This window comes from Crocodylus siamensis, chromosome 5, assembly GCF_052110815.1.
Source record: "Crocodylus siamensis isolate JL-2025a chromosome 5, ASM5211081v1, whole genome shotgun sequence".
NCBI lineage: Eukaryota > Metazoa > Chordata > Crocodylia > Crocodylidae > Crocodylus > Crocodylus siamensis.
This window is the reverse complement of record NC_143399.1, coordinates 14,823,810-14,838,382: the sequence shown is the minus strand read 5'-3', so window position 1 is coordinate 14,838,382 and position 14,573 is coordinate 14,823,810. Positions and strand designations below refer to the sequence as shown.

General features: G+C 42.4%; 1 protein-coding gene across 4 annotated transcripts in view; it reads left to right on the top strand.

Moving 5' to 3' along the window:
- TM2D1 (TM2 domain containing 1) overlaps positions 1–14,573 on the top strand; it is a 40,232-nt gene that overhangs the window by 17,509 nt on the left and 8,150 nt on the right. Inside the window, exons 5-7 of one of the 4 annotated variants that reach the window (XM_090047615.1) lie at positions 4,334–4,407; positions 7,373–7,491; positions 9,169–13,890. In XM_090047615.1, coding sequence (XP_089903741.1) covers positions 4,334–4,407; positions 7,373–7,483 — 185 coding nt within the window. In that variant the 3' untranslated portion in view covers positions 7,484–7,491; positions 9,169–13,890. Of the gene's footprint in view, positions 1–4,333; positions 4,408–7,372; positions 8,487–9,168; positions 13,891–14,573 lie in introns of those variants that run through there. The other 3 variants (XM_090047614.1, XM_090047612.1, XM_090047613.1) reach the window with 3 other exon arrangements.

Genomic DNA, 14,573 nt, shown 5'->3' with positions numbered 1-14,573 from the left:
CAAGGTGAAAAAAATTATGCTTAACATGGGACATGTTCCATGCCTAGTAAGTATTTCAAACATACTAATGGTGGTGTTGGTGCACCACTGCTCTGAAAACATGGATTAAGGGACAGTCAATGAAACTGAAAGGCAGCGGACTTAAAACTGGTAAATACGTATATGATGCACAGTTATGCTCTGGAATTTCTTTCAGCAAAATGCCATTAAGGCCAGGAGGGCAAGAATCTGATACATGGATAGTAGAGACAGTTATCACAGAGAGGATTTTTAAAATGTAGGATATACAGGCCTTACTGCTCAGGAAGTTAGCCATCCTCTAGAAATGGAGGTTGCCTGTAAGTAAAGGTATTTGATTTATCTGCTCAGTATGGCACTTTCTATGAATGTTAAACCTGTGGATACCTTTTCATATGCTCATATTTTTCTGGAAGCTTGTTGGTCTAACAACATTAACATGCAGCTTCAAATAAGTAATCCTTCCTTCTCATGTTAAGGACTGTGTGCTAATTTGCTATTTCAGTCTTTTCCTCTTTTTTTTTTTTCTTTTAAAGACATTCAGAAACAGTGGTTGGCAGCTTTTAAGGCTGCAGACCAGATGGGCCTAGTTTGGGTCAGCAGGTAGGAGGCTGGGTGGTAGGACCTACCTGCTGTGCCACTTTTCCCTGCTGGCATAGGGGAAGTGACTGCTGCCAGAACCCCCACATCCATGGACTGGATGTGGCCCATGGGCCATAGGTTGCTGATCGCTGTTCAAAATAACATATAGTCACATGCACACACATCCTTTCCCTTCCTCTCCCTGGCCCCCCTACCCCTTCTTTGGTGTAACGGTATAATTTATGACAAACACCACAGTCAGACACTATAGCATTATGTCTATTCCACAAGTATCTTGAATCTTCCAGAGTTCTAAGAATCCCCAAAATATCCCATTCAAATGCTTCATATAGCATTAAAAATGAACACTAATTCAAAATTTTGAGCTCCAATGCAACAGCCCACACTCCAACTCTGATATTTTCCCTTACTTAAGATGGATTTGTTTTTATGAGGCTGGGTTGGGGTTTTTTGCTTTAATGAATAAAGGTTCAGATCTCTATATTTTTGGAACTTAGAGCTGTTTCTGTACAAAATTTCAAGTTTGATCAGTGAATGAACTGGATTCTTTGATTTCCTGTTATTGTTACCAAAAACATCTTTGATATTCAGAATAGATTGAAGATTACTGTGTTTGGGTTCATTAAGGGCAGGTCCTGTCAGACCGACCTGATTGCCTTCTACGATCAGGTGACAAAATCATTGGATGCAGGTGTCACGGTGGGTGTAGTCTTTCTGGACTTCAGGAAGGCCTTCAACACTGTCTCCCACCCCATTCTCATTAAAAAGCTAGTTGACTGTAGCATTGGTGCCTACAGTCAGATGGGTTGCAAATTGGCTGAGGGGCCACACCCAGAGAGTGGTGGTGGATGGGTCATATTCGACCTGGAGGGATGTGGGGAGTGGGGTCCCCCAGGGCTCGGTTCTTGGGCCCACACTGTTTAATCTCTCTATTAGTGACTTAGACAAGGGGGTGAAAAGCACCCTGTTCAAATTTGCTGATGACACCAAGATCTGGGGCGAGGTGGGCACACTAGAAGGGAGGGACAGGATACAGCTGGACCTGGAAAGGTTATAGGGGTGGACGAATGAGAATAGGATGGGATTCAATACTGACAAGTGCAGGGTGCTGCACTTGGGCAGTAAGAACCAGCAGCATACCTACAGGCTGGGGAGCTCCCTTCTTGAAAGCACAGTGGCGGAAAGAGATCTTGGAGTCATAATCAATTCCAAAATTAATATGGGCCGCCAATGTGAGGACACGATTAGTAAGGTCAACCGCACCTTGTCATGGATCCACAGATGGATCACAAGCTGGGCCAAGGAGGTGCTCCTCCCCCTCTATGCGGCACTGGTCAGGCTGCAGCTGGAGTACTGCGTCCAGTTCTGGGCACCGCACTTCAGGAGGGATGTGGACAGCATGGAGAGGATCCAGAGGAGGGCCACTTGCATAATCCGGGGACAGCAGGGCAGGCCCTATGAGGAGAGGCTACTGGACCTTAACCTATTCACTATTCACAGGAGTAGGCTGAGAGGGGACCTGGTGGCCGTCTACAAACTTACCGGGGGGACCAGTGGGGAATGGGAGAGACCCCGTACACCTGAGCACCTCCCGGAGTAACAAGGAATAACGGCCGTAAGTTGTTTGAGAGTAGGTTCAGGCTGGACATTAGAAGACACTATTTCACAGTCAGGGCAGCTAAGATTTGGAACCAACTTCCAAGGGAAGTGGTGCTGGCTCCTACCTTGGGGGTCTTTAAGAGGAGGCTAGACAGTTACCTAGCTGGGGTCATGAGCCCAGTATTCTTTCCTATCCAGGGCAGGGCGTCGGACTTGATGGTCTACTTAGGTCCCTTCCGACCCTAACATCTATGAAACTATGAACAGCTTTTATCTTTAAAAAAATAAAAAAAGAGAGAGAAAAAAAAATCAGTAAAATGGTTTACTTGTCAGTAAGCAATTTATTTTTGGGTCATCTATTGCCTGACAGAAGTAGAAATCAAGAAATTTTGCAGAAACATGGTGAAAAAATGCTCTTGTAGACATCTGCTTGCTTCTGCTGTTCATAAGGGGAGCACTGGTACATCCAAACTAATGAATACAAGTGAACAAGTTGATTTATTTTGCAGGGTTCACAATGTAATCTAACTCTAAATTTAAATAACCCATTTACTGTGGGTAGGACCACTAAAATTTTTTTCACTCTGTATTCTTTCACTTATTTAGTCAAAGTTTCTTGAATTTCAGTTCCTTCCATTAACTTTCTCTACACTCCCCCAAAACAAAACTTTGACTGAGTAACAGTGTTTTATACAGCCTGTACCACAACTGAAATGGTACAATCCACATTAGCTCTGCAGCCAGTCGCACAGGTAAAATGCTTACAAACATAGAGCTACCATCTCAGCTGTGGTCACTATATTGTTAGTGTGGTAAAAGGGCTTTTGTTGGGTCTCTCAAATACTCAAATGTGTTTAGTACTTAGTGAGCTGGTGAAATAATCTGCCATAAAAAATCTGTGTAGAGAATTTTCTAGATGTGGAGACAAGTAGGTACTCTTGTATTTAGCAAAGAAGTTGGCGTGTGATATGTTAATATTGTCTCTGAATTTATCCTGGTGCTGAGATTTGTTGCATTAGCTGTTTGTGACTTCAAAGCCAGTGCTGCTGTCAAACTGTGTATGACAGGCTGCTACAAGTTTCACAGATCAGCCATTAGGAACAATATTTATATACCTTTATATTTTTTGCAAATAATATAGCCTGCATGTCTTATTGCTTATCCTACAGTTGGTATTTCTGTTTCTCTTGGCATGAACTTACTATTAAATCTCCATTTTTTCTGTTGTTTCCCATGTAAAATATATGGAAAGAAGTGTATTGTCAGTGTTTATTTGTATCACATTAGAAGGATGCCACGTGCTGTATGGATAGGTATAAACATAAGCTCCCTGTTGAGAGCATTATGCAGTATATCCTGCTATTACCTTGACCTGGTTAGAGAGGAAACATCTATGCAACCCTTTTCTTAAGTAAACTTCCCTTTGAATGTCCCAGTGTCTTGGGAGCCTGAAACTTCTAGGTCATCTTTTCAACTGGAGCTGTTTTATTTAAAAGCATTGAAACAGATCATTTGGTCTTAAATTTTATCTAAAATGTATTTCTGCCCCATATTCTATGGAAAACTCTCAATGAAGGAATTGTTTGTTAGTCACTTTAGTCATGTCCTAGTGGAATTTGGACAAATATCCAAAAATTTAGTTGGAGGGAAGCAGGGAGGAATTAGGAGGAGGACGTAAAGAGCACCTAGGTTACTTTTGTATCGATTAGAAATGGTATCCAAACCCAGCATGTAACGCAATTAATATGTAATGTGGTTTCAAACAACAGAAAGTTTGACATTAATAAGTCTTGCAGCTTAATTGCATGAAGATTCCTGTGTTCTTTATGTGAACTCAGACTAGTACATAAGGAAAAAATCTCAACAATTTAAGATGATTGTAATAATTCATGCCTGCTAAATTTAACTAATATAATTAAGTCAGCTTCTTCAAAGGTGGCATAAGCGAAGACTATCTAATTATTAAAGATTTGAATTAATTTTAGTTATGATAAATCAAGTCTTTTTTTGGGGTGGAGTGGGAGTCGGGGAAATGCTAACTGTTTAGAAACTGTAAAGTCTTCTAAATGATAGAGAACTTTCCAAGGTTGAAATGAAATCTTTTCTTTTTTAGGTTTGCTAAAGTTTTGCACTGTAGGTTTTTGTGGAATTGGAAGCCTAATTGATTTCATTCTTATTTCCATGCAGGTAAGTTGATGCCTTCAAATTGAGAAAACCCATTCTTTTCTACATAAGAAAAGGTCCAGTTTAGTCCAAAAGGTGGCCAGTCACCAGTCAAAAAGACTTTTCTTAATCTTTTTGCGTTAAAATCTATATACTTACATCTCAGTTATGTTTATAATCTTACATTGAAGAAGACATGAATGTAGAGGTTTACAGATTTGAAGTTTAAAAAAAATATGGACTGGATATTTGTTCCAACTACTGCAGTGCAACTACCTTTTAGGTATAAGTTTGAAGCTTTTTCACCACAAAAACAATACTTTGTAACCACGGAACAAAAACCAACACGTTTACAACCAGCTGAAGAACATTAGGCAAAATTTAATTTCCCAATGTAAGTATTTGGCTTAGTCATGTGAGGTGTCAGATACCCCAGGATTTTATGACTGTTGGTATTTAAGGTCATTGGCTTAATACTGCACTTGGGAAACATCTGCAAGTGCATGCAAAAAGACTGCACTGACGAACCTGATGGCCTAGGATGGTATCTGAATGACTTTTAGAACAGAGTCCTGTTTAAAGACAGTGGAGCCTGTGCTCTAAATTCACTCCGCTACTTTTAAATTTAACTTCTCTCCCAACAGCTACAAATTAAAATTTTATCTTTGTTAATCAGTCACTGACATGCTGATTAATGGTGCTGCAGAAGTCAGGGGTTCCAGTTACTATTGTTTTGTGTAGACATACTAGGGTGTTGGGAACCAGAAAAGAGGAGAAAGCGAAGATGCTGATTTTCCAGGTATATGGTAAAATTTCAGTAATCCAACTTTGTTTGCTTCACAAACTAGAAAGTGTCAGATGCCATGCATAATTTTATAACTAAAATATATTAAAATATCCAGCAGTTTTTTGAGCAAAGCAGTGTTTGATGTTTCAACAATCTTAGTCTGGGTACTTTGCTCTGTGTCTGTATCAGCTGTACTTTTGCTTCCTGCTTCATTTCCCCAAAGTGAAAAGAAGCTGTACTTTTGTAAATAATGCTTTATGAATGCAACTGTCAATTTGAACTGAGTCTGGGAGCCAGCTTAGTTAGTGTTCTTGACCCTCCTAAAATATCTTGTCAGGCATAACATACAAGCTTTGTGTGTGTTCCATTGTGGTGCACTTACAGATGATGTACTGCATCTACTATTCTGAACTTAATAAAATTCCCGTTCTCCATTTTTAAGTTTACACTTGATCCATCTGTCAGCTTACCCCATGATTTAAGGTGGGAGGAGTCATGGATGAGGGCGTGCTGCCACTTTATCTTGGGGGAAAGAAGTGTGACTGAAAAATTATGGTTTCATTTTGGAGTGACAGCTTGTGCCTCACAAAGATGAGTTCCTCTATTTTGGGATAATATCCATGTCCTGAATGTTTGAATACAGCTTTTTGTGTTTGTTTGGTTTTTTTTCCAATTTTGTATTTTGCTAACTTGGCCATCAACGTTTTGCATTTTGTTAAAAACTGTTAGGGCAAAGAAATTGCCAGTCTCTCAAGGACAAAATCCTGGACTGTAGGAAGGAAGCAAACAAGGATGTTACTGTCTCTTGATCCTGGACAAACAAGAGACTTCAGCTTTTTTTGTTGTGCAATTCATAAATTTTCTTTGCTACTCTGTAAAGACATACATCTTCATCCAGTTACGTAGCCTGTTCTAAGTCTGCTAATAGTGATGGTTATGACACGAATAGCTTGCCTTTATTCTGTAGAACATGTATTTTTACATTCTTCTGTGTGTCATGCCTGCCCAAAAAGTTAACCCCCACTGACCCAGGGAAACTTCTCTTCGGCAGAAGATCTATTCTGAATAAAGAGCGAAGGGAAATGACAACGGGAATAGCAGGTGCAAAAATTTTAAAATGCCTGAACAGTCTTAACAAAAGCAGTAGAATTAATGGCTTTCCATCATGCCTGGAAGACAGCCAGTAAGGGACTTGACAGTCCTGGCCCTATTCCACTTTAATTCCGATTCGTATCCAATGTCCTGCATCATGGAATCCAAGTTCATCAGGCGTAGAAAAGTGAAACAGCTTGTCTAAATTGTACCACTTCTTGTAATAGTCTCTTGACCCCCAGTTTTCCCCCCTATACAATAGAGTATGCCACCTCCCTGTAGACTAATATTCCTATTTCTAGACATTTATGGTTCAAGGGAAGATGGTGTCCTCCTCCCTCCTGAAAAGGTTCATGACATGAAATTCAGTTATCATTTGGTACCACTATTATTCTTGGAACAATAAGGAACCAGTCTCAGAGCAGTGTTGCAGTTGAGACCCTTCAATCTAGATCGTTGAAAAACTTGAATCTTTGGGACAGTTGTATAGAACTTGGGATGTGCAAGTATGTAATATTATGTTCATGCAAATAGTTTTGTAGTATTTTAGTCTTAAAATATATATACTTTCAGATCCCTACCTTACACCAGGAACCTTTCCTCCCATCACCTGCAGGCACGGCTGAGGGCAGTTTCCATATAGTTTTTTGGCTTTTTTTTTTAAAAAGCAGAGAAGTCCCAGGAAAACAACCCTCCTATTCCTTACTAGAGTAGCATTTCCAAGTTAGTACCATCTTCCCAGTCTCTCCCTTATCCCCACTCTACCTTTTCACTGAAATGGAGTTGTCTAGATACCTTCTGTCAGCAAAATCTTCTAGGACTACCTTCTATGACTTGAATCCTGACTGGTTCCTCCTACAGTTGAAGTCTAGCAGCTCGTTCCCTGGTGCCATTTGTTGTTTGAGCAGAAATCCTAGGGAAGTATTCCTTCAAAAAAAAGTGCTTACTAAAATGGTTCATCTGCAGGCATAACTCTAAGATGAGTCCCCTTTATATTTTACTGATTCAGCATGACTAATTTTATGATGGACAAGCTAACAGTCATTAAGACAGTAGCACAAAAACGTATTTATGTTTAATTCATATCGAAAATACTTTTCTCTTTTCTAGATTGTTGGACCTTCTGATGGCTCTAGTTATATTATAGATTACTATGGAGCACGGCTTACCAGGCTGAGTATTACCAATGGAACCTTCAGAAAAATGCAGACATATCCCTAAGCCTGGCAGTAAGTTTCTCTCCCAGTCTCTCTATATGCACACTGTGACGGCCAGAACCAGAGGGATTAATAAGCAATAAATATGTGCTGCTTAGAGGCATTTGGTATTAAGCCTAAACAGGTAATAATAGTTAACATAAAGCTTGTAAGTTTGTAAACCGCAAACGTAACTTGTCTGTCATAAGTTTAACGAAAATGATAAAATTAACTGTTTGTGGAACTGACTGGGCCAATAGGCAAAGCTGTAGCTGCAAGATTAGCTGACGTAACGGTTTCTGCTCAGGGTTCAGCTTTGATGATAAAAACTGGATCCAACTGCCCGGCACATCCAACACATTCCAGGAAAGCACATCCCAAGAAATCATATTCAAATGAAACCTAAAAGGGATTGGGGCTTAGGCGGAGCAATGTCAATTTAAAATCTAAAGGTGCTGCATTGTAATTTGCTTATTGGATAAACCTGAGTGTAGGTAGTAATCTTTTTTGATATTTTTTAACACCTTTCAATCCTATAGGGTAACAGCTATAGGGTAACATTGTGAGTAGCTCTAAAGCCAACAGATTAGCATAAGACTAGGTATAAAAAGCATGTGTATCAGGTAACCAACAGGAAGGAGGGAACAGAACAGTCATTTCTGTTCCACACCCAGACCCTGGACTCCCAGTATGAGTGAGGATCGGATCCTGATCAAGGGACCTTCCCCGGTAATCCCTCTGACAGTGTCTATCGGGGACACCTGACTTCGCTGGAATCACTTGACGCGTACCTGGCATTGAGGGACTATTGATCAGTTGCCAACCCATGTCTGTCTGTCTGTTGTTTTGAACAGCCCAGTGGCTAATACCCTCGCAGTGCCCAGCTAGCCTGCGACAGAATTGATCTATCTGTTGTTATCTGTTATTTACTATTAGCTCTTTAATACTGCATTATCTTCTTATCACATTTTTCTTTCTGTTAACTGTTGTGTGCATGTGTAAGCTATAATAAATTTGCCTTTACTCCATCAAGGGAACCAATCCTTAAAAGACCAAGTGACCCAGCTTGAGGGAATTAAGGGAAGAAAAGTAGTATGGCATGTGCAGCTGCTAGAGCAGCTCAAGACTGACTAAAGATACTAGAGCGTCGGGAGGGAAAGATACTAGTCACATGGGCATCACCTCCCTCGAACAGAAGGTGCAAGTGGCACGATCAGTCAAACCTTCCCCTGAAAAGGTCCAACATGTCTTTATGGCCTAATTCTAAAAACTGAGCTGTGGGATGACCCAGAGAGTGAGGATCTGTATGGTGAAATTGCAGTAACTAAGCCAGGAGATGATGAGTATGTGAGGCTTACAGAAGAAGCCTGTGAGATCCTACCTCCTTATGCTCCACTGGCCCAAGAGAATTTAGGAGGCAAGTTAGCTCAAACCTTCCCATAGTGGTGACCTGTGCAGGGCCACAAGGGCGCAATCTCCAGACAGAGACACATTCCTTTACTCGCACAGAAATCCAAGAATTACAAAAACAACATAAGGCTAAACCAGGGGAGCAAATAATAGGCTGGTTAGTTCGAATGTATGGTGAAGGGGCCTCGGCAGTATCTGCAAGTCGCACCGAGATGGCACAGTTGGTTCTCCGCCTCAATCCTGTTGGGTCAGTGGGTTGGGCAGGACCACATTGTTACTCTGTTTTCTGCTGCAATACAGGCGGCTGCTGCGGGTTATGGTAACATGGAAGAAGAAGAGCTTAACCCTCCCCCACGGGCATGGGCTAACTTAGAGGAAGCTATCCACTGTCTGTATCAACTAGCCTTAACTAAAATCAGTCAAGCAGGGAACTGGAGGCACACTCTAGATGAAGAGCTAGTGACAGAAGGCATGTGGAGGAAGTTCTGCCGGTGAGCCCCAACGGAATGCACTTCAGCTCTGCTGGCCTTGCAACAAGAGTTAGTAACTCATCCAGTAAGAAATGCAATCTGGCGGTTGGTACAGCTTCTGCCCATCTTGCTGAAGCCGGGTCTTCCCAAATTAATAAAAACTGCCAAGGCCATGGCAGTGGCCCCTGAGAAAAATGACGCAGCAGGGCCCCGCAAGTCCAGGAAAGTGGGGAATGGAAAATCTAAAACCCTTCAGGCACAGATGCGGAGGGAGTTACTGGCAGCAGGGTTCAATAAAGGGCAAATTGATGAGCTGCCCACCCTGGTCCTGCAAGGGTTCTGGGCCAAACACTGCGAGGACGGGAGAGGGAAGAAGATAGAGCTTCCCTCCCCACCTCCAGCAGTAGGAGACCCAACCCCCCCGAGCAAGGGGCCATCATGAGGGCAGTAGAGGATCGGGGACCAGTAACGCAGAATAATATTGGCCCCTTAATTCAAGTACCTATGAAGATTTGTCTAAATGGAAGGAAAAAGTCAATTATTATGCTGCTAGACATTGTTGCCCAGCTACGTGTTTTGGACTGTGCAGAATGGAAAGGGGCACGGGGAACTCCCTACCAGGTAGTAGGAGTTGGAGGTGCCAGACAACCAGGACATTTGGTCCGGCCCACTTTCACCTTGCCTAACGGCTCCATAGTAACAGCAGCTACTGTCATGCTCCAGGAGGGGCTGAACCTACTGGGACTAAACGTGTTTCAGGGGCAGCGATCTATCCTTAAGCAGGAAACCTGGCAGTTTGGATGTGCCACGGTTCAGGAAGATGAGCAGAAAGATGTGATGATGGCAGTAGCCTGATGTTCCATGACCCCGCTCACCCTGCCAGCCATGAAGGGGGTACACCGACCTCAATATTGTCCCCTTCCTCCCCCGAGGCAACGCAATCCATTCAAGACATTATAAACCGACAGCTAGAAGATGGAACCATCACTCGAACTTCTTCCCTGTGTAACAACCTGGTGTGGCTGGTATGTAAACCAAATGGGGATTGACTGTTGATTTTAGGGCTTTGAATGCCAACAGCCATCTGATGGCTGCGGTCCCATCTATGCCTGCACTGATGGAAACTATTCGGTGGCCCCCAGTGGATGGGATCTGTAGACTTTAAGGACATGTTCTTTGCTATCCTCATCTATGAAAATCACTGGCCTTTGTTTGCCTTGTTATGCCACGTCTCGGGTATACAGATGCTTAAAATTTGCACTGTCAATGTTTTTTGTCTGTCAGTGTAATTTAGAATTTTTTACTGGGATAAAAATGAGTTTGGGGGTTGACAAGACATCTGGGATGACAGCCTATATCTATTGAATTTTGAAAGTTTGACATCATCAGTGGGGCCAGGATTTCACCCATGGTAGCTTAAGTGTCAATTATGCGTCACCTTTTCCAAGATGCAAGGCCTCTGCAACAGTTATGAAGTGATAAGGATTTTTTAAAGACCTGGAAATTGTATTTTTCTCATTTTGTTTAAAAAAAACCACAAGGATGGGCCCAAATTCTGTGTTGATTTATTTTGTACTGCAACCCTGCTACTATGAAGGTCTTTTTCTGTAGAGATCAATGACAATCTTCAGTAGTGCTTGCAAAATGTAGGCCACTCTTTAGCACAGCTGATTAGCAGCTGACAAGGGGTTGTTTAAAAAAAACAAACCATAAATGAAGTACCTGAATTCAACAGTGAAAAGTGACATCGGGCATTGAAATTGGACTAGAACCTGTATATTTTTCTTGACTTGAATCTTGCAAAGCAAACATTTTTTCCGAAATGAATTCTAAAATTAAACATCTTTTTACCATCTTCCCTATAATTATCTTTGAAAAAGACATAGGTGCTTTATGTTTAATGGTACAGAATGTCAGGAGTAAGAATTTTTTGTACCACTTATGTTACTAGAGGGTAAAAATTATGTAAACTATTCAATAATATCCTTGGTCCTTTTTTAAAATGGAGACCTGATAAAGTATTTTGTGCTGTCCAAGATGTATATACTTTCGTTAATATTTGGGGATCACCAGGAGATAGTGTTCATGTTTAAATAGACAGTATCTTTTCACTAGGGGTGCACTGCTAGACATTTTTGGGGCTGATACCAATGACCGATTTTTAAGGAGGTGTATCAGCTTATACTTATCTGATTCAAATATGCAGCTGGGCAGCTTGGAGACCAGCATCAGGTGGGTAAGTCTGGTGCTGGGGTGGGAAGGAGTGTGGGGGAGGATAGATTGAGGCCCCTGTGGTGATGGAGGGAGTGGGGCAGGGGCAAGCACTGCTTAGCCTGGGGTGGGGTGGGCACAGGATAGAGCCACAAGTGGCTCATTCACAGGGCAGGGAAGGGGGCTCCTGATGCTAAACATACCGCAGTAGGGCAAGCGGGGGTGTGCCCCTGGATTTGCACATGGGGTAGGGCAGGCTGGGTCTGGAACGATGCAGAGATCTTCCTGGTGGGAGGGCTGGGCCGGGCTCCACTTGGGACAGGCAGTAGCGATGGCATTGGGAGGGGGCTCCAGGAGGCGCGGGCTGCAGCCACCCCAAAATTCACTGTAGCTCCCATCCCAGAACTGCTGCCAGATGCTCCGAGTGCAGCTAAACCCAGTGCTGAACCTAATCTAATATCCCTGCTGGGAAGAACCTGGTGCAACCCCCAGTCCCAGCCTGCCCCACCCTGCACGCAGATCTTGGGGCATATGCCTCCCATGCTCTTCCAGGGTGCGTGCAGTGGCAGGAGCTGCCCCCACCACACCCCCCCCACCAGGTGAGCTGCTCGCAGCTGTTCTGCACCCGCCCCAGCTGATCAGCGCCTGCCTCTGGCCCACTCCCTTGCCACAGGGGGCCTGACTCTGTGCCCCCACCCATGCCTCTCCCCACCATTCCCGCACAACAGACTTGCCAGCCAATGCTGCTGTCCAAGCTGCCAGGCTGCGCACATGCACGGGACATTTATCAGCCACATTATTGGCCATGTCAGGCAAAAATAGTCAATTTCCAATACTTTTCCCTATATCAGTGCCGATCCAATGTAGGACCGATGTATCGGTGCACTTCTGCTTCTTACCACTTAGTCCAGTGGTGGTCAACCTTTTTCCCTAGTGAACCTGATAAGCAGTTCCTGGTCCATCTATGGGCTGGATCTAGACAGTGGTCCCAATTTCATACCTGGGGTGGACACAGCAGGCACTATCTGGCTGCACAGAGCAGTGTCAGGGGCAGCCCTGCCCTGCAGGGGAGGGGGTATGCCCCTACCCCGGGGGGGTGGGGGTTAGGGATATGGCCCAGCCCTGAGGAGGGGAGGGGAGGGGTGGGGCATAGGGGCTATGACCCAACGTGGATCAGCTGTGAGGGGCTTGAGGTTTGGGAATTTAATGGGCAGAGGATGGCCATGTTAAATGGCCACTGCTCCCTCGCTACTAAATTTCCCAACCTGTGGGGAGCCCCACAGCCAGATGTGATGGCTCTGAAGGCTGCATTTGGCCTGCAATCTTGGAGGCTGAGCACCCCCAAAATAACCAGTTGAAACACTCCTTTCACTTTTTATACACCTTTAAAATTTTTCTATTAGGATTTTTTAAAATTTAAAACCTACATTACCTTGTCTTTAGCATAAACTCTTAAACTGTTCAATAAAGTAGGTAGGGTTTTCTTGAATATAACTTTCAAAATGACATCAGTATTCCTTTACCAGTGTTTCCTTGAAGTGCTAGTGAAGTGTCCGCAAACTGATAGAAAATTAGTATTATTTAAGCTATTTAGTTTCCTTTCAGCCTAAATTAAGTTTGCAGAAAACACCATGGAACACAGTCTTACTTTTAACTGATCAAGCTGTAACCAGTATATTGGATGCATAAGGCAAATTCATTCCTTATGTTTTCCTACTTATTTATTGCATATGTTTTAAGAAAACACCGTGCTGTTCTGCAATACTTGGTATGTCCAGTGTACTTTCTGTTTCACATAAGTGCAAAAGAGGCCAAAAAGTACTTGTCAGTTTAATCTTCATTCATCTAATCACATACCTAATAAACATACCCCTAACCTTGTCTTTCTTTTGTACATGGCAGATTTGTATCCTAAAATGTCCATATACAAAACTGGGCATTTTCCCATAAGAGCTCAGAAACTATGTTTTTTTTCTAAAGTCTCATAATTATTAAATCCTGTGCTTTAGTCTGATTTTTTTTTTTAACTTAGAGGTTGCAAATCTGCTATGCAAACGAGAAATATTTTATGGATATGATATAACCAAAGAGATTAAGTAGTATTTTTTGTGTGAAAACTCAAGTTAGATTAAAATTTGATCTGATAGTGATTGATTTCTTTAAAATGTTTTTACATGCATCACCACCGCCAAACGGAGAGTGTTCACAGAGAAGAGCATTGGTTGTTATAGGTATACGTTGTGTTGACAGTTAAAGTAAACGAGCAATCTTTTTGTCTCTATACCTCAGGTATTTCCAATCCTCGCTCCTTGTCCCCTAAATAAATCTGCTACAAAGTGTGGATTGATTGTATAATTTTTGTCCCCATTTCATATGCTCTCTCGCCTAGTTGGGGTTTTGATGTTACAGCCAAGAATGAGATGACAAAACAATCTTCACTGTTCCAACAAGCTTTTCAGATATTTTTCCCCTCTTCACACTTTTCCCCTTTTACGCTTTCACATTCCCGTATTGTCCCTCTTGGGCTCCAGATCCCTTCTCTAAACATACTTTTTGTCTGTTATATTGGCACATCAGTGTATGTTTGAACCATTGTAGATATATTAATATGATTACCCTTGTAGCTGCAAAATAGGGAACTTAGGCAGAGATAGCAAGCAAGGGTCAGTGTTTAAAAAGTATTTAGGGCCTAACCCTTAAAAATGTTTCCAAATATGCTGAAGATATCAGAGGAGTTTGTGGCAGTAAAGAACTCAACCCAGATCCTTCCAGGTCCCAGTCCAGTGCACTAGCCACAGGATCATTTACTTTCCATAAATGCTGCCATTATCTGATGCTCTCTGTTTTAAATATTAGAGTACGTAACGATAAAAAATAAAAAAACCTCAAGGGTTCTCACTGGGACACTGTATCTTAACTTGTACAAGACGGAGTAGATGTATATAGCTTAATTGTTTATATATAAAAATATGAATGCATTGTGGTGTGTTTAAGAGTTCTCTTGTGCACGTAGTAGGTAGCTAC